The sequence below is a fragment of the Pithys albifrons genome, chromosome 9 (assembly GCF_047495875.1).
Source record: "Pithys albifrons albifrons isolate INPA30051 chromosome 9, PitAlb_v1, whole genome shotgun sequence".
Taxonomy (NCBI): Eukaryota; Metazoa; Chordata; class Aves; order Passeriformes; family Thamnophilidae; genus Pithys; species Pithys albifrons.
This window is the reverse complement of record NC_092466.1, coordinates 17,021,034-17,044,635: the sequence shown is the minus strand read 5'-3', so window position 1 is coordinate 17,044,635 and position 23,602 is coordinate 17,021,034. Positions and strand designations below refer to the sequence as shown.

The following is a 23,602-nucleotide window of genomic DNA, read 5'->3' as shown; positions in this document are numbered from 1 at the left end:
TTGACATAGTAAGTTCTGCTTGTCAGCACTATCGAGTAGTTCTGGCAGGTTTATCCATGTACATCTGCCACCCTTCATAACTGCACATTTTTGAGCTACTTCAGAAATACCTTCCACTAAACTCTCCAGCAACACACTTACGCACATTAGCAAGTTCTTTGTGTTAACCTGTTCTTTTACGTAAGGATTATGGGCTTCTTAAGTAAAAAGAAAAATATTATGTTCACTGTTTGAAATAACATCAAGGAGAGCTATTTTGTAATTCAGGTCTTTGCAGTGATCAAAAATTTTAAGCAGAAAACTTCTATAACCAAGATTTGTGTTCTAAGGCTGTAATTCTTGAAGCAAGTTGATACTCGTGTTGATACACTTTATTCTAGGGAAAAATGTTCAATTTGAAAGTGTTTCTAGATATTTTCATCCCTGAGTTTGAGTAATACTTTAGTGCATCTTGTATGTCAAACCCAACTGGCGTCTGTCCCAAGGAGTTGTACTGCAGAGCACATCAGAAGATTTAAAATACCATTTGGTAGGAATTCTGCTGGTGTCTGCTTTGTGCTTGGTGTTGAAAGATAACTAGAAATGCTTTGACAGAGACTGCTTCCATATACTTACTGGGAAAAATTAATTGCAATGTACAAAAAAAAAGGAGATACAAAGCTGATAGTTGAAAGAAAGAAGTGAAGTGATCAGTCTGGAGAGAAATGTAATGTAGCAGATAAGAGTTGGAGAGGAGGTCATGGAAACAGATGTGGAACTAGGCTAGATAGGAAATACAGAAACATGGTCATTTTTTTCTTCTGAGTATTCTTTGGCTTCTGAGTGGTTCAGGTGAAGGTCCTGTGGTTGTTTTGTGGTGAGCAGCAGTGCTGTGCCATTGTGCCAGGTGATCCTCAGCTCTGGCATTTGAGGCTGACGGTAGCTGGTTGTCCCTGGGACACAGGCAACAGTTCAGTGCCATTTTACAGCAGAGTGGTGGGGCTTGAAGAGAGCTAATGTCATCTTGTGCTTCTGAGCTGCTCCCACAGCTCTTTTCCTGCACTTCCCTCAGGCAAATAGTGTATTTCTTTTGGCTTTTGGCCATGTGAAGATATTGGGGCAGTCTCCTAACCAAGAGGGTTGATAGTGCCTGAAATAGACCCTTGGAAGCAAGGATAAAAAATTCTCTTTACAGTGAAGAACATAGAAAAGGAATTAAGTATTTGAAGACCAGTATTCTAATTAAGTATGTGTACCTTGTGGAGTTTAACTTATAACAGCACTGTAACAAATTTCCTGAAACTGCTGTTTTGCTGCTTTCCAAGTAACCTTCTTTAGAAACAATACAAAATGTATAGCAATTTGGTGCTCTGAAGATTCTGGCATGCACCAAGTAATTCTTGGCAGCTTTACTGATAAATATTTCTCTAGCAGAAATAAATAGGATGATGTTTAGTGTATGAAGATAGTTTTAACATACTGTCTTTTGCAGGGAGACTGAGAAAAGTCTTTCAGGAGGTGTTTTTGTATGGGATTTTTTTCATTGATTTCAATAGGAATTAGTCTGGATCAGATAAAATTATAAGCCAAATTTAGAAATTATATGTAACTTGAATATTTCTTGCTTAAATGCCAGCACTAACATGCAGTGAGTTTCTTTATAAATATAAATGTATATATGCATAAATACATTGAGCTTAAATACTGGGACATTTACAAGTGTAACAAACAGAGTTTTGTGTTCATGAGGAGAGGAGTTATACTGACTAATGCATTCTGGTGATCATTGTTTTAAAACCTTTGTTTCAATCTAGTAAATCTATTTGAAGATAGATTTTTAAAACACTGTATTTCTTTAGTTTAATTTGACATTCTGGGCTCAGGCTTCTTGACGCTTTAGTGGTAACCACGCTTAGGAGTGTTACCCATATCTTAAAATCTCTTTCTTAACTTGTAGTCCAATCTTATTTTTTCTTACATGATGGCACACAAATACCGACAGCCTGCAACTTTACGGACAAAAATTAAATAAAAAAAAAAAAAGAAAATTGCCGAGGTTTGCTTTTCTCCCCCTCCCCCACCTCCTTTCTTACATGCTTTTGTTGGCACTATTAAGTAGTGCAATAAGTAGCCCAACTCTGAATATTAAAATGTGAATACACAGGTCATGGTGTCTCAGTAGTCTTCCAATGTAACAGATACAAGGAATATATGACATTCTAGCCTTAGCAGTTGTGAAGTATTTTACAATTTTTTGTTAGATTTTAAATTTGGTTTCATTCTAAATGTCTGCATTTTCAAATCAACTGAAACATGGTAACAGTACAGAAGAAAAAACACATGATGATTTGAGCGCTAATTGCTTATTGATTAGTTTTAAGTAACCAATTGAATCATAGTTAGGCTGTCAAAGTCTGAGTTAAATATGCAGCTGATATTCTGATCCACTCCATATATACATAGGACTTCCTTAATAACATTTAAGGTATTAACATAGAGCAATGAATCAATAATTTTGTCCTAAAGATTTGATAAAGTATTTATCTGTCTTTTCTTTGGGAGGGAAGGTGAAGGGTGTGGCAGTTCATTTTGCTACTTCCCTTCTTGGATCCTCTTTCCCAGTTTTTGTCTTTCTGCTTAGACTGCTCTTGTGAACTGAATGTAAGAGGAGGAGAGACCTGAAAAAGTTGTGTTTTCAAGTTCCAGGTGGCTTTCAAGGAAAGAAACAAGTTTGCTGAGTGGATGATGAGCATTTCCATTTCTGAGCAGTTGGTAAAATAGCTCTCCTTTCATTATGGTCACTCGTGAGTGATTCCTGGCCGAAGTTTATTAGAGGGAAACTAAAATACAGCACTGTTTAGTTTAAAGGTATAAAGTGATCTTAAACTGTACACATCTGAGTTTGGCTTGGGCTGGGCAGACCAGTTTCCAGAACCTTTAAATTAGACTGAATAGAAAATGTATACCAAAACTATCCAGTGATGACCTTTGAGAGATGCTCTAAGATTTTCTGGTCTTTATTACTTTTAATTTGGTTCCTTTTTCCTTCTGGTCACTTGAGATAGTGTTAAAAGTTTGAAAATACTATTCATAAATAAAAGATGCTTGTCCTAGAAATTTAATCAAGATTTATTCCAAATTGTGGCATAAACTTTCACAGGAAATAAAGACTGTTTACAAACTTCACTGCTTTTTCCAAAATAAGTGTGTTGCTTGATTTTGCTTTTATCATCGTAACATGTGATATGTTATTTAAGGAAAAGGATCTTCTGTTCAAGACCTTTAGCACAGTGGAAGTTAGAAGCCCTAAAAAAAAAAAGTCTCTCTTTTCATTTTCCCTAGTTCATTTTCTCCCAAATACAATTGAAATGAGTTTTCATGAGTTGTGTTTTACTTTAGAACAACATTGACAGAGTAGGTTTTGCTATTATTGAGGTAATTTGCCTCTTACTCATACTAAGCTAAATCTGGTTTTTTGGTGACTGTGACACTTCACATGTAGTAGTTTTCCATTCTAATTTTTCTCACAAGTATGTCAGACTTTTCAGTTTTTAGGCTTTTGTGATATTTTATGCATTCTGTACCTAAATTTAAGGTGCCATTGCCATGTTTTGTTTCATTATTTCTTCTTTATTTAATTTTTCCTTGTTTCATTTAGTAGAAATCTGAGAAGTGCAAAAGGATTGCTCAGCAATTGTTAGAATATTGTACATACTGATAATAAGCAGGCGCCTCAGGAGTTAGATGAATGTACAATTCTTGTATATAGAATTATATCTTCATTTCTGTAATCTTTCTGTTATTGCTTGTAAATTTTAGAATTTTAAAAATACAAGTTGTGAAGTGTCACAGAAACTTTGCACGTGCATGTTTGGACTTGGTCAACATTTTCATTTTCTATTGATCTGCTTTGTCACAACGATGTTAAAGAGAAAGGGTGATGTGAGCTCCATTCTACAGATGTAAATAAGAGACACAGAGTTTGGGGAATTCATTTTCTTCTCAACGTTCAACCTGAGAATTCTGAAATGTTGTATTTTTTCCTGAAATATTTAGCATATAGGTCTTATTATATAGTTCTTTGAAAACAGCATACGCTGAAATCTCAAGTTTGATGTTTGTGTGAATCTCAAATTAAGCGTAAGTGAAGACAACACATTGTCACTTGTGAAAAGTGTTAGTTTATGTTACATGCCAATTACTCAGAAATTAAGAACTTTTCATCAGGGAAGATAAAGCAAAATACTTAAGTTCTTTAATAGATACCCACTTTTCCTTCATTTGTCTATGTCATTCTCTGTACATCTGGGGAAGTCTTAACTCCTGTACTTCCTAATTCTTTTTCCCGAATAGCTTTGCAAAATCTGCAATAATGGCAGTTTTCTTTTAAATTCCTAGAGTCTAACTGAAATACTTAAGCAAACCCACAAATTCTGTGTGGTGTTAGGATGATGACCTTCACATGATTCATCAGCCAAGTTAGAGTCTTTTGATCAACTCTACAGATTGCTCTTGTTTTAACAAAGTTAATGAAAGCTCTGTGTACAGAGCATGAACTGTCAATGGGTTTCAGTTTTGGGCAAAGCACAAATTTGTGAGCATGGCCCTCTTCTTTGTTTTATCCACCCTTGAACTGTTGAACTCCACTGCTTTCAAACATCCCTTCTACTTCTTCCTGTTCCTGATTTTTGGCCCCTTTTTTTCTGAGCCTTCTCAGCTGAGTTGGTCTCCCCTATTCTGCTTTCTATGTCAAAGCTTCAAGTTACAGGGGAAGACCCAATAAATCCCTGTAGACGTAAGAGGAATCATGTTCGCTTACTCTGTGGGAATTACTCCTGTGCAAACTTAATAGCATGAGGGGGTTTAAGTAGGTTTAATTAAACTCAGGGAGAATGGAATTTTCAGAAATATTAGCTAGAAGTTCTGTATTCTAAAAATCTAAAAATTCTAACCAAGTGATAATTTAGTCTGAATGTGCTGAACTGATTTTCTTTCCCCATCCCTACACTGGGCATCCACAATGTGTGACTTAGGATGGATTTTCACACGGATTGACAGAAAAACACTTCTGACAAAAATGAGGAAAGCATTATGTCTTTAACATGGACATTTTATATATCATTTTATTTTATGTCATAATTGTAAGTGGATATTCCTGTGAAATTCATCTTTCCTGCATGGAAGAATTATTTCCAAGGTGCTCATCTTAAAAAGATTCGTCCTAAAAAGTTATTTTTGGCAACACTATAAGCAAGTTAAAGCTGATCTTTTAATGGCAAATGTCAGGCCACTGTCATATGTAGTCATTTACAGTCACATAGATAGATAAATAAGTTATGTCTAGTGTATTATGTTTCTGAATAAATATCTTCTATATGTGAGAACGGCTCTTGAAAACAAAGAAAATCACCCACCAAAGCTCTCTTAGTTTTATTCTTAAAGTGGTAAAGGCTCTTCTTTTGCAATTAAGACTCACTATGGAATTGCTAAAATAAAACAGAACAAACATTCTGTTTTAAAACACTGTAATAGTTAAATATTGGTTTGGATTAAATGAAAATTCCTAATTCCTTGTTGGAAGTTGCTGCAGTGTTTTGCGTTATGAAGGAGATGTGTTAAAGCATTAATGAATCAGCATGTAGGGAGCTGGTGTTACTCCCATTTACTGCATGACCTTTACAGTGACTGTACATTTGTAAAGGGTTAACAAGTGATTAATGTATTAACTGATTGTCCAGCATGTTAACAGATGGCTTATAACCAAATATAATATCATCTATTGGTGTGCTTAGTAAGCATTAAGATTGTAATAACCACACACATGTAAAATGTTCACAGCACATTTTGTACGTTTGAAATTTTCTTTAAACTACTTATAAAGATACCTTTTAGTTTTATGTCATGATGTCCATAACAGTCTGACCCAATTATTTCATCTCTGAATAATTCTCTTGCTCATATATTCTTTCCAGGGTCATATTGGTTCTTCCTCTGACAATTGAAAAAAAAATTGAAAACGGTGAAACCTCTCACAGTAACTGAAAGGGCTTTTCTTAAAACTGACAAAGCCCAAAGTAGCAGCTGACTGTGCTACTGTGTGGGAAGAGTAAGGCGGAACAAGGGAGTCAGGAACAAGAAAAAGTAGGACTTTTATAGTACAGAATGAAAGGCAAGCTGTGGCATTTTCAGATGTGGCAATCCAAGATGACAATATACCTGTTCACTTGCTGTGGATGAGAATTTCTGCAAATAAAATCTTGTGCAGTTTGGACCAGATTCAGTGTCTCGTGGTAAAGGTTCTCATGCTGGTGGCTCCTGCTTCCTTGGCTGCTGCTAAGCCAGGCTGTACCCGTGAGTTCTGAGTAAAAAAACCAGGAGATTTTATAAGTGATGTTTTGATGCAAGTTTCTGCAGACAGTTCTACCTCCCTCATTTAAACAGGAACACACTCTTCTGACATGGTTTCATAAAGTAGAAATAGTAGACTACTTATATAACAGTTTTTTCTTGTTAGGCAAGGGAGAAGTAATGACATTGTGTGTGCCATTTAAAACTACTTGAAAATGGATTGTAGTGAATTTTACCCTTTTTTTTGAAAGGCTTCACTTTCTGGAGAAACTGGAAAGTTGTCTTGCTATTTCACTTACATAGTAGCCTTGTTTGAATATAAACTTGAGCTGGTGAATGTTTCAAAATATAGCTCAGTCCTTGGCTCCACTGGATATATAGAGAGGGGAATTAATTAAAAAGAACAAATACAATGAAAATAGGGTTTTTTATGGATGCAGGTGAGCATAGATGCAAAAAGGAACTCTACTAGATGGCTAGTTTTTCACACCTGCAATTTTGTTTACCTTTTCACACTGAACATTTATTTTTGTAGTTTATAATTGTCTACAAATTAACTAATAAACACTTGTGTTTCCCTTTTCCCAGTTTACAGAGAAAATTGAGTCTTTGAGGTCATGACCTTGTAGTTAGTGCTATTTTAATCTCAGCCTGCTTTGCTGCAGTTCTTTAGTTGTTTCTGTGTGATGAGCTGAGCTCCTCTGTGTTGATGATATCTTGTAAATATTATTATTGTGTTTCTAATTTATTAACCAACATTAGTGATAAAATTGATGTTAAGATTTTCCCTGAAGAAACTCTATTATTTATTTTCCTTTAGCAGATTCTGTTTAACACTAGCAGTTCTTTTCCATTTTGCCTTTTTCTTTCTTACCTCAATTGCACTAATTTTTTTTTTCCTGTTTGCATGGTTACTTTGCCTGTAGCACCAAATGAGACGTTATGTTGAAATCCTTGTTAGATCAGGCATATCATAATCTTTCAAGAACCAGAGATCGTATTTCCAGGGTATTGCTTCAGTAACGTGTAATGCTGTATTATTTCTGCATTGTATTTCTTAAGAAGTCCTTGAATTTCAGTCATAAAAACTAGAAACAGTGTTTGTCATGTATAGTTGCGTCTTCTGCTTCAGTTATTGCAGTTCTTCTGTTTTTATTTTGCTGGTCAGATATATACAGTGCTGGCATCCTTACTTGGACTGGTTTTAGTGGTTCCCCTGACTGTCCCTTCCCAACTCTGGCTCCCTTTGGTTCAAGTGTTCCTGCACCTCGTCTGTTACTGAACTGGATAGATGATATTGCTTTATGTCTTACTGTTTACGTGTATTTTCTGTTTACCCTTGTTCACTTGATTTTTCCTCTGTGAGCATGAGGGAGGCTGCCTTATTTTCTTCTGACTTCTGCTTTGTTTTACTTTTTTTATCCGTCCTGCTTGACTTTTTTCTTAAAGTAAACTAAGAATAAACGGCGGAGGAGCTGGACTTCACACCAATCTATGAGATTCACAGTGAAGACATTTTATTACACAAAGCACAGTTTATATACGGTTAGGACTACAGCTTATTGGCTAAAAGAGTTACACACCACCACGCTAGAAACTTCAGTTGGTTAAACCCTATCTCGCACAAGTCCCATGTTTATATTATTTCATCCTGGCTGTTTTTGTGCACCTGCAGAGTCCTGTGAATTCCTACTCTGTGAATTCTTAGGGAGTAAACCTCCTCCCTATCAGCCAGCAGCGGCTGAGCTCCTTGCTGCTTCTGGTTAAGTCTCACAGGGCTTTCTACAGATCTGAATTGCTCACTTATGATTTTACTGTAACATCATTTTCTAGACGTTTGTTGTCCAAGGTATTCATGCTGACCTTCTTACAGTTTCCCTGCATATATGGAACTGGCTGACCATCCTGGATCTTTCCTTCTGACAGCATTTCTTAAGGCGCCTGTCAGTCTTTATTACCTTGTACAAAAAAGCAGAATTTGGTTGCAAATCAGGCAGGCTTTTATCTCAAGACATTTTTCCTGTCTGGAGCATCAAATTTGCCATGTGCTAATCAGTTTAGCTCCTATAATGGAAAATGAAAGTGTTTTTCTTGCTCCTGTGAATATCCTTTTAAGAGTTGCTTCTAATGAAAACATTATTTTGGGCTGTATTTTTTTGTGTTCTGTTTTTGCCTTTCCTTCCTCTAAGAGGAGGTTGATGCCATAAATGGTCTTTAGATTGCTCCTGTCTGCTGTTTCCAACCTGTTCAGTTGCATATGTGCAACCTTTGGTAATTTTGCAGATGATCAAGTACTTAACAGCAAATATTCTTAATTTAAAATTTTTAATGTCATGACACTAAGGAAAAGGTTTGCCTCATATCTCAATGGCTATACAGGAGTCTCAGCTTATGTTTAGAAATAGGTGTACAGCTTGAGAGAGCCTGTAGTTCTGTTTCCCTTACGAGAAGGTGGCTGAGACAGTTTGGGATTCTATGATAGATTATGTCCTTGATAAAGTCCCAGGATGGAGAGCATTTGCTGCCTAACTCTTTTCAACCCCTGTTAGAAAGAAGGTGACTGAGTGGATTTTTGTGTGCCACAATTTGTCTTGTGTGTTAATCATGCTGTAATAACTCACATGAGTAATTTTAGTAATTAAAAATATATTGCAACTAATAGATGAAACATTTTCTTTAAATCCTGCTGAATGCAAAGTGACATCATGCTGAAAAGGTCACCTGCTTATCTTTTCTGGGAACTGGAACATTGTGATGTTTCTGGCCTCGTTTAGATGGTAGATGACCGCAGTTCCCCCCAGCCCTTACTGAACAACTATCCCCACTATTCTTAACATTTCATTGCTTTCCTTTTAGAAGGAAAGGCCTATATGTGCATTGAAATGGGAAATGACTGTCCTCTGTAAGGGTAGTTCTCCAAACCCGTAGGAAGATCTTGTCCTGTGTGAACAGATGAAATGTGTTACCTCTCTTTTGCTGGAATTGGTGTCTGGAGTTCTGACACCTACAGGATTTTTGTTCAGGAGGTGCTATTTTCTAAGCACAACAGAAATGGAACAGGAGCCTGAGCTGAAATGTGCCAGTTAGATATTATTTTGGCACATTTTTCTTAAAAGCATAATGAGTTTGGATGAGAGACAATGTTTTATTTGTCATCAGGCTTAAATATTTCATTGACACCTTTTTTAAAAATTACCAATGTATCCTGTGTTATGATAGGCAAAACCTCCGTTTCTGTGTCTGAGAAACCCTGGAGTCTCCTTTGCTGTGGTGGCCTTAGTAAATGAAGCTACTGGGCAATGATGCTCAGACATCTGTTTGACAATGATTACTTGTATTCTTTTCTGTCCCCCATTTTGTCTCATTTGCTCTCCTGCCATGAGACAGCCTGTAAATCTTTCTGAGACAAGGCTTCCTTATACAATGTGTCTCTACTGTCTTTTACATTATGTGGTCCAGACTGCCAAGTGCCATCATTCAGATCCTTTCACATGGTGGCACTTCCAGTGCTCCCTTCTCCTTTGCACCTTTGCTTTCATCTTGTGATTGAGGTTTGCACTGAACTTGTGCTGATTTATCTGGCAAGTAGTTCTTAGGTCAGTGTTAGTTCTTGCTTGCTCTGGGACACAGGCAACATTCTACTGAACAGAGTGGTAGAAGCCCAAAGGTAACTTATCAGTGCTGAACTCTCGCACAGTGGGCCAATGAACCAGTTGAATTATGTCATTTTAATGGCTCAAGAGTATAATGAATGGCCTTGTAAATTCTACTGCTGACAACTTTTTTTTCCACTTGCTTGTTTTTGTGAATTGATGGTCATCTTGGGTGTAACTACTCTAATCCTATATTTTACAAGTGTTAGAACCATTTGTTACTGGAATCAGTAACTATAATAGAAAGTGGGTACATCAGCTTTTTGAGATGCATTCAGCAGCAGGACTGATGAGCAGATTTTTATCTAAAGCATCACATTGGACAAAATATGACTAAACATAATTCCTGTCAGTGAGTGCTCAGTTAGTTGTGCTGTCTGCAGATCATTCCTTCCAGCAGGGTAATGGGTGTAAGAATAATAGATGTTTTGTAGATTCTTCTGATTTTTTTGTTATTCTGGGGTTTCTATTTGTTTGGGGTTTTTTAACACATTGTTTAATTGTTTTCATGGCAAAATTGTTACGTTTCTGTTTGCTGGTAAAAAACGGTGTTTCCCCATGGGAGCATTAGGTGAGGTGATGTAAACAGTTGAGTAGGTGCTTTCCTGTTGTTGAGTCTGGGGTGGAGAAATAACAGTAGTGATCATGTAAATGCTGTGCATGGCATATTATAAAAGTCTGTATTGGAAGAACAACTAAGAGTGCTTCAAAGAACACAATAGGTAGGCTGTGTTTTAGTAAGGCTCTAAGGAAAGAAACTATTATGCTATAGAGGTCATATATTTATATATGTGCGTGTATAGTTTGTATCCAAACTAGTAGGGCCATATTATGGTTTGTTCCTTGCAACACCAGAACATGAGTTGCCTAAACCAGGGGAACAGTTAATGTATTCCTCTCAGTCTGTTCTGTAGTTACCACCTCTATTAAGGAAAATGCAGGGTAATTTCAATTACTTTCTTCCCTGCATTTTGCAAACAAATACTGAGTATGCAGTAACTTGGCAGGATATGCTGTTTAAGTGATTATGATGCCAAGTCTTATGGCTATAATGACTGAAGTTTGGGTTTTTTTGAGCAGGTATTAAATGTGTACAAAAAGGGCATCTTGGTTGCAAAGTGAAAGGACATTTAAAATTAATAATACAATTTTTATTAGTTTTTCTATTTCTTTATAATGCTTATTTTATCTCTTCCTATTTCCGTGTTTTTTAGTTAATCTGAAAAGAAAAATTGCAAGCATTTCACTCAAAGATTTTAGTTTTCTTGTGACATTTTAGAACTTAGAATTTATAAGGGGGTAATATAACTTTACCTTTATGGAAAAATTGCTCGAGTAGGTCAAGTTTTCAAGGCTTTTGGCTTGAATCTGAGTTCTTGCATGTTAACTATAAAAGTTTATATAACACAGACAAGATGACTAAATATTGTTAACTACAGTTTTGAAATGTTATTCTTCAAATTACATGGAAATATTGTCATAATCTATATACAGTTAGATATTGTTTTATATTTGTATTAAACTTCCTCATTTTTCTTAAAAGCTTTTGAAACAAGCTTTAAAAATTCACCTTTTGCCCAGTGAACTTCCAAACACTGTGAAAATAAAATGTGCTACAGTTACTACTGCGAAAAGACAAATGTGTGAGAAGTTGATGTGTGTCTTCTGTGGACATTCCAAGAGCAACAATAACATAAGAAAACATACCCCATTTTGTTCCACTAAAGGAACACAGTAAATTCAGCTCAGTTTAACACTATCCAAAATTAACTGGAAAATCAAAAGAGAGTGGAATTAAAATAAAATTCTGTTACAACTTAGGACTAGTACCTGTGTTGTATAGTTCTCCATTATGGGCATAGACAAATTTACCATATTCTTCCATCCTGCCTATGTCTTATCTTGTTATTTGTTTTGCTTCTTTCATATTTTTATTAAATCCAGTATAAAGAAAAAATTACTGAAATTTCTGGTTTTTCTAGTTCTGCATGCATCTGTGTTGTCAGTCATGTTCTTATTGGCAGCATTCCAGTGCCAAGCTGCAAAGGAAGTAACACTTGCTATTTACAGTTTTTTGATTCTTTTTCAAAATGATCATATTACTTTATCATGTGAGCATATTCTTCAGATTTCCTATATTTTGAGAGGGGTTTTTTTAGACTTTATTGAGAGTGCAAGTGGGACTGCATCACAGCAGAAGCTGCGAGGAGCTAAAGAGTGCTCAGAGAGCATTTGGAGCGTGCTGTGTGTGATCATTCATGTGCACCATCATGGCATGGTGAGCATGGCCCAAGCCAAACTTCAGTAAGACTTTTTTTGCAGTTGTTTTTACTACTTTGGATTGGGATACTGGAGGGAAACAAACTTGTTTTCCTCGTGTTCTTAGTAATAACCCCTGTTGCAGGTGCTAGAACAGGGTGAGTGAGCCCAGTTTAAAACAGTGCTGGCATTTTATCCTGTATTTATTCAAAGCTCTGCTTCCATTGACTTCAGCTTTAGTTGGCAATGCGTAGCAATCCTGTGCAACCAAATCCAGGTTTATGTAGGGCACAGAAAGAAACACTGCAGTGACCACAGTGAAGAAGTTTGCATTGATAGGGAAGTTGTTTAAGCTGTAAGAGTTTCAGCTGTTCCCTGGGGTCTCATCTCATTCTTCTCATCAAAATACACGTGTAATAGCTAGTAAGAATCTAGTAAGTAAACGTGCTGAGACTTCTGTGAGCCTAACTGGAGTTTTGGCATTCTGGAACTCTCAATATTTCAGTGAGAGGAAGCCATCTTACTGCTCAGCAGAGTTGGGTTGTGTTGTGCCACAAACTGGTGCAGAAAGCCTAAAAATCTAGAGCAGCATGAAAATGTGAACCACTGAAATAAATTACCGAAACTGAAATATTGTTCAGAGGATAGGAAGCTTGGAAGCTTAATAGCAAGTCAGTTAACAGATGAACTGAAATAAGTAGACACAAGGAAATGTATCTTGAGAAGGGTCCAGGTAGCTGAGGTTTTGCTGCTTGCACACTAAAAAGTAGGCAGATCAGGGGTATCTCAGCTCAGTGTGTTTCATGCTATGGATGCAGATGACCATGCCATCAAGGATTTGACACATGCAGCCATGTTACATGTTAAGCATTTGACTATGGATGATAGCTAGGCAGGATAAAACTTTCCACCTTTTAACTGTACTTCAGTAATTAATGGTCAAGTGTCTTTGCTGCCATAAGAAGAAGACAGAAAAAGATGATACAGCTTCAGTTTTTGGAGCAAGATGTGTGTTCTCCATGTCTCTGCCATGAGATATGTCAGTAATTTCCTTTTTTAGTTCATTAGTTCCAATTACTTTGGCCTACCTATCCAAGCTGAAAGACTTAGTGAGGAGATCAGGCTGTATTAAGATCCACTTAGCACCTGTTGTCGTTGAAACTGCAAGCAATGGTCTTGGCATTGTCATCCATAGTGTAGTCATACATTTTTTTTCTCGTTCTTTATCTTTCCCTCTCACTGGTAAAGACACAGTTTGTGTATCTATTGGGAGGGAACTGAAGTAGTGCAGGGTATGCCCTGCCCTTACATGCCCGTGCTGTGAGGCTGAATGGGCAGAACAAACCTGCCACCTTACAGGGTACAACAGATGGGGAGAAGTTCTTTTCATTTCCAGCGTTGCTCGCACTTGGCAATGACATACTTCAGGTACTCCTGTGTAACCTTGTTCTCCTAATTAAGGTAACTTTCAGAATGTCTTTTCCCTTCCTGGAATTTGCTGATGCACTGATTGCAACTCAGCCACCTCCTGGAATAAGCAACACTGGTATCTGTCGTAGAGATAAACAGACCTCTTCAGAGCACTGTTTTGATTCATCCCTGGAGTTGGTTCATTATGTGTGTTGAATGGAGACAGGAGACCTTGGAATAATTATTGTGGTTGAGTAATTAAAGACTGGCATAATATAGATGGACAAAAGTGTAAAATTCAGCTAAAATGCACATTGTTGTGTTTTCTCATTTTATTTTAGTGTCTCGACTGCAGTTATTTTTGGCAGTTACTTTTGGTTTTAGTTTTTTTAATTAACAGATTATAGACACTGCATTTTGTGACATTTTTAATCCGATTTACAAGTAAGATATTTAGAGGCAGAAGGTTGAGACCCAGCTCCAACTACAGGTCCATTTCACTTTGTGATCCTTCAAACATCTGATCCTGCATATGCATTTTTAATTTTTCAGTGTGCTTAACATGTACACTTTGAGGAAGTCTATGTCATGGACGAATATACAGATAACAGCCAAGGGCTGGAATTCAAAGTTTTAGTACCCATATCTTCTCTAAAAGCTCTTATTACTAAACTGTTTTTCTTTCTTTCAAGGCTGGAATATTTTAAGACCTGAAATAGGCTGCTGTATACACTAGTAGCTAACAAGGAAGGAGCTGCTGTCTGTACCCAGCAAAAGTACAGTCCAACATGGGCAGGCTGGACTTAATCTTTTGCTGACTTAATGATTATGGTGTAGCCAAAGGCAGTGCCTTGTAGCTGGAGATTTCCCTTTTATCCGTAATGTAGTTTATCTAAGTAGGTGTTAGGAGCTTTGTCTTCTCTAGGAAGATATCCTGGCAGATTTTCCAGACTTGCTGGATTTTTGAACTTCTTTTCCAAGTTATTTATTATGCTTTGTCATTGTGTATTTTATATGTATATATATATATATATATAGAGAGAGAGAGAGAGAGAGAGAGAGATTTACATTCACAATCCTAATCCCAAAACTTCCTTGCAAAGTTCTCATGTGCTACTATGGGCCTTTATGAATTGTTTTTGTTGTTGAGATTGTTTGGCAGTAGGTTTGGCCTGTGGAAAGAATGCAAAAGGCAAATCCGGGAGATGGAACAGTGTCTGTTCACAAAAGCAGGAGAACCTGTTTGTGCTGAGAAATGAGGAAACACAATTGTGTGTGTTTGTGTGCAGAAGCACCAATCTTCTTAGAAGAAATGGCTGAATTTGGGAACAATCTTCAAATCTGCTGAGTACAAATGAGTTACTACTGAAATGAAAGCTACTAAGGAAAATGGTAGTAGCTCTTTTATTTAGGAGCTAGAATGTTAGCCCTGACTTGTTTGTTTTATCACCCACACTACAAAATCTGTAGTCAGCATGTGTTATACTTACTCACATGCCACAATATACTCGTAAAAGCTGTTGTGTGTAAAATTTCCTTTACTAGATTTATCTTGCTCAAGTACTATAATGGGAAGTGTTATAATTGCCTAGGTAAAGGGTTTTGATTAAATTGATCTTCCTGTGTCCAATATAGGTCTAATTTCATCTTGAAAATATATTGTAGGGGGGCATTCTAACAAATCTGCTGTGCAAGTGTTGCCTCGATGCTGCAATTTTTTTCTCCCTTTTTTCACATGTGTCCATGTGCCCAGCTCCTTGCGAAGTTTTAGAACAAAGTAGGACCTCCCAGAGATTTGCTGCTATAGTACCATAGTTAAAATATAACATTCATATGTTAATAAAGAACAACTGCATTCAGTTTGTAGGCTGTGTCCTCTTCTGAACTCATACCTTCTGACCTCTAAGACTGTAATCTCAGGAATGTTTAAAGCTGGAATAAATTATTATTGTGGCAAAAGCAGCAGTCCTGCCCTTTTGCTCTCCAGTGTTGGTTTTGCCAGCTCAGCTCTGCTAAAGTTGTGTAGTAAACCAGATCAGGGGACTGATCTGACTGAAAAGTACTTTCCTACTCCTACTTAGCATAAAAGCTGTATGTTTGCTTTGAAAGTTTCTCTTCAAAAAGATATCATAGTTGGGTGTTGAAAAATCTGACCTCCTTACATATACACAGTACATGTATTTAAAGGCAGCAAATACAAAAAGGCAAAAATTCTTGCAAGAAGGGCATTTTTTATGTCCATTTTAGACTTTTTCATTCTGGTATAGCCCTGCATTTTTTTAAAGGAAGTGAATATGAAATAAACTCTTCTCTCCTACTACTTCTTAATAAGAAGTGGATTGTATTAAACAAAGTTTTCTGTTAGGGAAAAAAAACCTCAAAAAAACCTGTTCTGGAGTTTTTTGTTTGGCTTGTGGTTATTTTCCCCCCCAGGATCTACTTTAGATTTCCTGAGCATACATTTTATTTTATATTGCAATGTATTTATCCACCTGGATAGGTGAACAAGTACCCTTTTAAATACTGTATATCCAAGTGTTGGCGTTTTAAACAGCTGTAAATACTTAAAAATCGTCAACAATGAAACTTGAAATCAGTGAGCTCATTTGAACTTTAGTGCTTAGTGTAGCTTCCAACAGAAATCAAGTATTATTCTTTGAACATCATGTTTGACTGCCAAAAAATGCTTAATAGAAATAAAATAAATGCGTGAAGAAGACAATGCCAGTTCACTTACAGAAAATACAACATTACCGTGTTGGAGAAAGGAAGTTGGTTCTTCAGTTTAGAGTGGGCACTGTGGAGGCATGAGATTTTTGGCAGTAAGATGATCTATATTTCAGAATTTTCTGTAAAAGCAAGCTTTTAATAATGTGTATTTATTTTAATTCCAGAACAGGAACAGTGAAAGCAAGCTTAATTTAAACCAGTGAACTCATTCTCTCCTTTTGTTTTCTTTAAAGACAACTTAAGAACAAGAGGGTTCAAGAGAAATAATACTTAGGAAAAAACTTTGATTACCTTCTCTATGGATACTTCTGCTGCTTCTCTGAGGATTTTAAATTTTATTCTTTCAAGCAAGAATGTCTTCTAGTAACCAGCATGTGAAAAACATTGTTCCTGGAGGAATACTCTTTATTAATTGCAGCATAATATAGTGTCCAAACACCCATTTTTTTTTTTAAATTACATTGGTGACAATAAGAAAACCAATTTTTTTTTAGAAACAGGCTAACCAGAAGGGGCCATTCTGTTATGTATGTCCTGTTGTGTACTGTACTCCAGATTCATGGACACTAGTAGACTGTTTCCTCTCTGGGATTGTTCCTGAACTTTGAAACTGGTTGTTCTAGTTGGCCTGCTAAAGATTGATTCTGTTTTTTTGTTTTATTTTCCCCTTTTAAAACAGAAGCAGAACTACAGCAAATTAAAAATGGGAGATTGAAGCAATACAAACCAACCCTTGCTTGGTCTTTTGAGTGCCCTGCTGTGGAAGTGTTGCATATTCTAGCTTGCTTTTTTTTTTTTTTTGTTCTTGCACCTAGTGTACTTTCCTAAAACCTGTGAGATTAATTTTAGACATTTGAAGAATTGCTTGGTGCTTTCTGGAACAAATTTGCCTGCTGGCATCTCGAGCACTGCTTGCTTCTGCTCTGGGATTAAGGTAGCAGTGACTGAAGGCAGAGGATGAAGCTGTAAACCAAAAATCTCACAATTTCACTTCTCCAATGTAAACCTTGATATTGCTTTATATCTAAGTTCTTATTTAAATGATAATATTTAGAAATAGCTACTGTTTGTATGTATATTTTTAGAAATATTAAAAGCCTCTACATAGCTATACTGGTGAAAGTAGCAATTGCAAAATAAAGGGGATGATTTTAACAACTGTAGGCTTGTATTTATCTTTTTTTTAATTATAAAAAGTTCTATCCAGAAGAAACTTGCATTGGATGCTGGAGTTTAGGTAACAGGAAATGAACCTGTATTAAAAAATGATCTTTTCAATAACACTTATTCTTTCCTTCTTTATTTTTTTCTTCTAGGACCGGAATAGGCCCTATGACACTTTTAACTTGCACTCTTTGGAAAATTCCTTAATGGATATGATAAGGACTGATCATGAGCCTCTGAAAGGTAAACACTACCCTCCCAGTGGCCCACCAATGAGTTTCGCTGATATAATGTGGAGGAATCATTTTACAGGTTAGGAATATTCATATGTCCATGCTTGCTTGGTGTTTAAACAAAAATCAGCTTTTCAGTATTGCTCTAAACTTTTTGCTAATGAATGAGTTTTCAGTTATGCAAAACTTCTGTTTTCCCATCTTAAGATAATCTTATCTGCTTTAGGAAGAAACAGTGGAATGTGTATACATTTATTACAAGTGTACAATCATAATATTATCTAAGTGGCATATCCAAAACATGAGTTTGTGTATCAGCAAATTGCACAGCTGGGTCTCTTGCTGCAGTCACTTCAAAAGATATGTAGTTCAACTGGAGTCCCACTGTTATGTTCAACATCTTACAGAAAGTTTATACTGCATCAGCTATTATACAGGATTCTAAAAGAGCCACTGTATCAAGGTTATGCTCTACAGTTGTTTCAGGTTTCTTTTAAACAAATGGGATTTCATATTGTTAGGGCGAGACAAAAGATGTTAGATCTTATTAAGTGCTGGAAAGTTTTGACTGTGAGATACACTGATGTGAAGACCAAAGTGAAATGGTTCTGGGGTATTTTCTTCTCATTTGGGGGTCTGTGTTCCTCATGCTCTGCGTTGTGCAGTAGTGGAGAAGCTTGGGGTGAGAAAGGAAGGGTCTGTCTTCCTGTTTTATGGTAGTTGAAGCTTCATACCCTTCTCTGAATTTGAGGTATGGTCCGACTTTGTCCTGCAGGTCATGGACATGGAGTTTATTTCAAGGTCACCAGAGCAGGTCACTTTTTTTAAAGCATGATCCACTTGACCTTGAGAGGGCGTGTGATCAAGTGACTCTTTTGGGAGGACGTTGCTTGCGAGTCTGGGACAGAGAAAGTCTGACAGGTTGTCAGTGCAGCAGAACCGAACTGGTCTTGCTCTGGGAGCACTGAATGACTCGCACTGAGGAGTGCTGGCCCAGGCTGATGGGCAGTGCTTGGTGCTCTCCAGCCAGGGGCACTCCCGTTCTTTTTTTGTGTTTCTTGCTGTAAGAGAGATTTGATATCTAGCTCTGAGCTTTTGGATTTAAGTAAATTACCAGCATATCCATCTATGTTGCATTTATTTTATCTTGAGCCCCATCTTGGGAGAAGGTGCTCGGTGTCAGCTCTTGTTTTGTTTCTGTCTGAAACTGGTTTCTTTTTCTCAGCTTTTCCAGCTAGTTAGGGGAACTCTGCTGTAGATTCTTGTCTCTCTGTCCTCACAGTCTGGGACTTGTTGAACTTTACAAATAATTTGTCATTTTCACGCCTTGAAGTTTAAGGAATGTGAATTAATTAAAAAGGAAGTCTCATTTTCTTTTGTCCCAGGACAGTCAGACTTCTCTACCTGTTTTCGCTACCATCAAGACCAACTCCAAATTTTTCTTCTCTTTCAAATGACAGTCATAAATACATTTCTTCTTTCAAAAAGGAGGGAAAAAAGAAAGGAAAAAAGTTTGCTAAAGGAACTGTTAAGCTTCTAATTAATGATGATTTGCTGTATATCACCTGGGATATCTGGCTGTCCCTCTGTCAGTCATAGCAAGGCTGTATGACAGAAATGTGCAGTATCTCCTGAGATGTTTTTCCTGAATAGTCTGTCTTACTTTCTGAGTTGCCAATAAAATATGTTACATGCTGAACAAATATGAGGGACAGTTTCTCCTTAATGAGGAAAGAATATATTTTCAGTATTTTATAACCTTTTTTATTTATGTACTACTTTGACCTAAGGGCAAAACTGAATTATCAGAATAACTAAGTAGATGCTACTTATTACTGATTAGAATGTTTCTTTCTTACATCAAAGTGTCTCCTGTCTATGGTGTAACATGTCACTGTTGCAATGTGTTTATCCGTGTCAAACTATTGCATTACAACACAAACAGGGGCATTCTGATCTAAAAAAATATTTTGATCAGTAGTAACTAGCAGCTGCCTTTGTTCTATTTTTAAATAATTAAATAAAATATTTCAGCTGTGTTAGATCATATGCTGTGCACATGTTCTACTGAGAGGTCATGAAACTGAATCAAAGTATAAAATTGAGGAAAGAAATCATGTCCCTTCAAAATACTTATTTTAAATTTACTGTTACACTAGATAACAGTAATATTTGGGTTTTATTCTAAATCAGAGTGAAAACAAACTTTGCAATTTGCAAATCTCCACTTAGCAAAAATTCTGATCTTTTAAAAATTATTATGTGGTACATCTTCAAATATGAGTATTTAGAGACAACATATGTACAAGGAGAATTTCAAGAGTAGGCTTTATTAAAGCTACTTTAATAAAAATAATTCTGTAGAAAGATACATAAAGTACGTGCTGCTTATGTCGTAGTGTTTCAGTAGAGGTTGAGTTGTTGAATACAAACATGCAACAGTTCAGAGGCAGAAATAGCATCTGTGGGGAAACTTTTTATCTTGATTTTCAGTCCTTAATGACACCCAGATATTTGTGCACTAGAAAGCTGAAGTTACTGGGTTACTTCTTTTTTAAGTTTGTAAAGACTGTGTCAGGTAATATGAAAACCAAGCAAAAGTTAAGATTTCCTATTTATGTTTAAATTAACTACATTGTTTGTGATCTTTGACAGCCAAGTCTTTAAAGATCATATGCAACCTAGACAGTGTTGTAGTAAATATAGAATGTACCTTTACCTTTCCACTTTGATTTTCATTAACTTCAATTCCTGCTACCTTATTTTGTGCAGCTGGAAGTGTTCCTAAGCTTTTTGTAAGCAGAGCAGTAAGTTTGCCACATGACCTGAGAAAAGTGAAGGTGAAGGGACCATGTTTGTGTTTGCAGTCTGCAGCTGAACACAAAGGTCATGCAAATAGAACAAATGTTGTCAGCTCAGTCCTCAAAATGGTGCTACCCTGTTAGAGCTTTTTGCAACACTTTCATAAGAAAAAGGTGCAGTGTACCTGCATTTCCCCAAATCCTGATGCTCATCAGCCCCCTTTCTGTAAATGCTCATGGAAAACAGAGTGAGCAGTCAGATGTGTTTGCACTAAAAAAACCCCTAATCCTTTTAAAGGAAGCAGACCCAGGATGCCATTTAAAACTCTGCTTATTTAAGAAAGTCCTCTGTAATATTTTTTTTAATACAGAATATGATCATTAAATGGTTTGTATTTCTTAAATCAGTGCTTTGTCCAATGATCCTGTAGTATGATCATGCTTCCTAATTTGCTGCTGGCATCCACCATTTCCTTGTATTTGACTTGCTGAATGTGTCTTGGGCAGGAGTGCTGGGGTTTTATTGTGTACTTTGTTCAGTTTAAGACGTAGTGGTACAGGTATCAAATTTTGCTTCTCTTTATTTCTATTTTTTCATTGTGCTATTGAAGACTGGCCTCACAAAGACCTAGAGCTGTTTTTCTTTTTTCTTTTCTCACTTCTCTACTGTTTTGAGGGTTTTGTGTATTTTAGCATAGGTTGCTAATGGAAAAGTCTGCTTTCATATTGTTTTATTTTATTCCCCCCAAACTCACCAATGAAAATACCAATATTGCTCTTTTGAATGCAGTTCTAGAACTTCATGTAGAATGGGTATGTGTGTACATATTATTTTGTACCGCTTACAAGCCAAATTTCTTTTCATCAAATCTTGATTTTAAAGTAATAGTATTTTGAAACTATAGCTGTTTCCAAGCTGAAAATGTTTGTAGTACTTAAATACATGCAAGACCCTTGTGTTTTATTGGAGCAATGTAATTTCCTTACGAAGACTGCATTTCATTTTAATGTATATGCTGGTTTATTTTATAGGTTGCTTTCCCTACTGATGGCATATATATGCTTAGTCAGTGATAGGAAGAAGTTAGTATCAGCAAGCTTTATTACTGATATTCATACCTGATAATTATGTACTTCTCTTCACATTGCCACAATATGTTTTTGCACAGTAAAATATACACACCTGAACACAGTAATAGTTCTTCATATTTCCCTTTTGGCAAACAATAGTACTTTTGTTCTGCTCAATATTTTAATTTTTTTTAAGATCTGTAAGTGTAGGTGTCTGAACTATGGGTGTGAATAAATGGCAGATAGACATAAAAAAAGGTGAGGGAATTAACCCAACAAACTTCCTTTATTTTTTATAATTCTTTATGCAGACCCTTGCTCACAACATTCTTCATGTTGAAATTGTCTTCAGTGTGTTTGTTGAGTTAGTCTGGCATCAGTTTCAGATGTCTAATCTGGGGGGGGAAAGGAGAGAGAATGGTCTGAGTTCTACTCCGGTAGAAATTATTGCAATTCTTATGTATGCACACACATGCTTCTTGCTTTGTGCCCATTTATGAATCGTGGAGTAAAGACTCATCATTGGGCTGGTGAGGGTCTGTGTGTGTGTGTGCAGTCACAGGTTGTGCTGCAAACTCGACTCCTGAATACATGTGAGTCAAAGGAATGAGTTTGTTTCAGATGTTTGAGGTGTTGTACTTGCATTGCTTTGATTTTTGCACTCTTCTGTACCTAAACTGCTCTATCCACTTGCTACCTGTCCATCCAAATAAATATTGCTGGTTGTCAGTGCCTTTTGCTGGCATCAACTTGGAAATCATTTGCCACAGAATGTAAGAATGATAAAGGAGGGATTATTACTAAGGAAATACAGCAGACCTATCCTGTTGCCAGTTTCATTTGACCTTGCCACTGGATTATGTAATCATAACTTGTACTTGGGATCAACAGTGGTCTTAAGAACTATGGGAGAGGAAGTTCTCAGTCCCAGAACATTCAGGGCAGGTCAAAAGCAGGCCAGCTTTGCTATTTTCTAGCAAATCTTCTGCCAAATACAAATTGCTGAATTGGTATCAATGGTCAGTCTTGATGAAAGTCATGAGTTATAATAGTGCAAGAAGTTTTACTCAATATATAATCAATGAGCATTGTTTCTTGGAATGTTGATTGTAATTTGAAAATTATGAGAAAGGAAACTGTAATCTTAAAAATCCTTCACTGAGTAAGTGTTCATGTCCAGGAGCTGATGAGAGTTTCACAGGTTCAAAAAGACATAAAGCTCTTAGGAAGAGAAAATGAATAAAAAGAAAATGAAGTCGTGGTAAAACTGAGTCTGATACCTGGGTTTGTTATTTCTGGAACAAAGTTACTTCTCAAAACTGGTCATGTAACTTGAAATTCATCTAGACAATTAAAAAAACTAGTTTACTTGTGAAAAATTTAATTAAGAGATTCATATGTGGAAAGGATATACTTCCTTTAATTGTTGTAAAGATTTCAGGATTGATTCAAGATAATTATGCTTTTCTACAAAGAACAAGGTAAAGTTGATTCCATTTAATGTCTCATTTCCAATATAATACAGAAGATAAGATGCGAAGAATATTTGTGCTCTAAAAAGGAATTGGGCTCTCATGACAAGCATGGTGGTGGACATGCAGCAGAGCACTCAGGCCGTCCAGCCAGAAAAGTCTCTCCAAATGTTGTTAGAAGAGATAATTTAAGAAATTTAACAACATAAAATAAGCAAAAGTACTACCTGGGCTATACCCGTATCATTAAACCTTCATTTATGCTCTGAAATGTTTAAAGAGCAAGCAGTATACAACTGTTTTTTTTTCTTTTTAAATTAGGAATTGAAAAGATGTATGAGTGATTATTTTTGCAGTCTAATTGCAGTACTGTAAGTGTATGTTATAAAAGCACATAATTGAAAATATACTCAGTAAATAGTTATGAAACCAAGATAGACAAACTGAAAATGGCAGATGTACACTGAGTACAAGTACTGGGG

At 36.3% G+C, this 23,602-nt stretch overlaps 1 protein-coding gene across 6 annotated transcripts in view; it reads left to right on the top strand.

Annotated features, from left to right (window-relative positions):
- CPEB3 (cytoplasmic polyadenylation element binding protein 3) overlaps window positions 1-23,602 on the top strand; it is a 75,703-nt gene that overhangs the window by 6,000 nt on the left and 46,101 nt on the right. For 4 of the 6 annotated variants that reach the window (XM_071564100.1, XM_071564098.1, XM_071564099.1 and 1 more), the window contains exon 3: window positions 17,696-17,855. In XM_071564100.1, coding sequence (XP_071420201.1) covers window positions 17,696-17,855 — 160 coding nt within the window. The remainder of the gene's footprint in view (window positions 1-17,695; window positions 17,856-23,602) is intronic. The other 2 variants (XM_071564102.1, XM_071564104.1) reach the window with 1 other exon arrangement.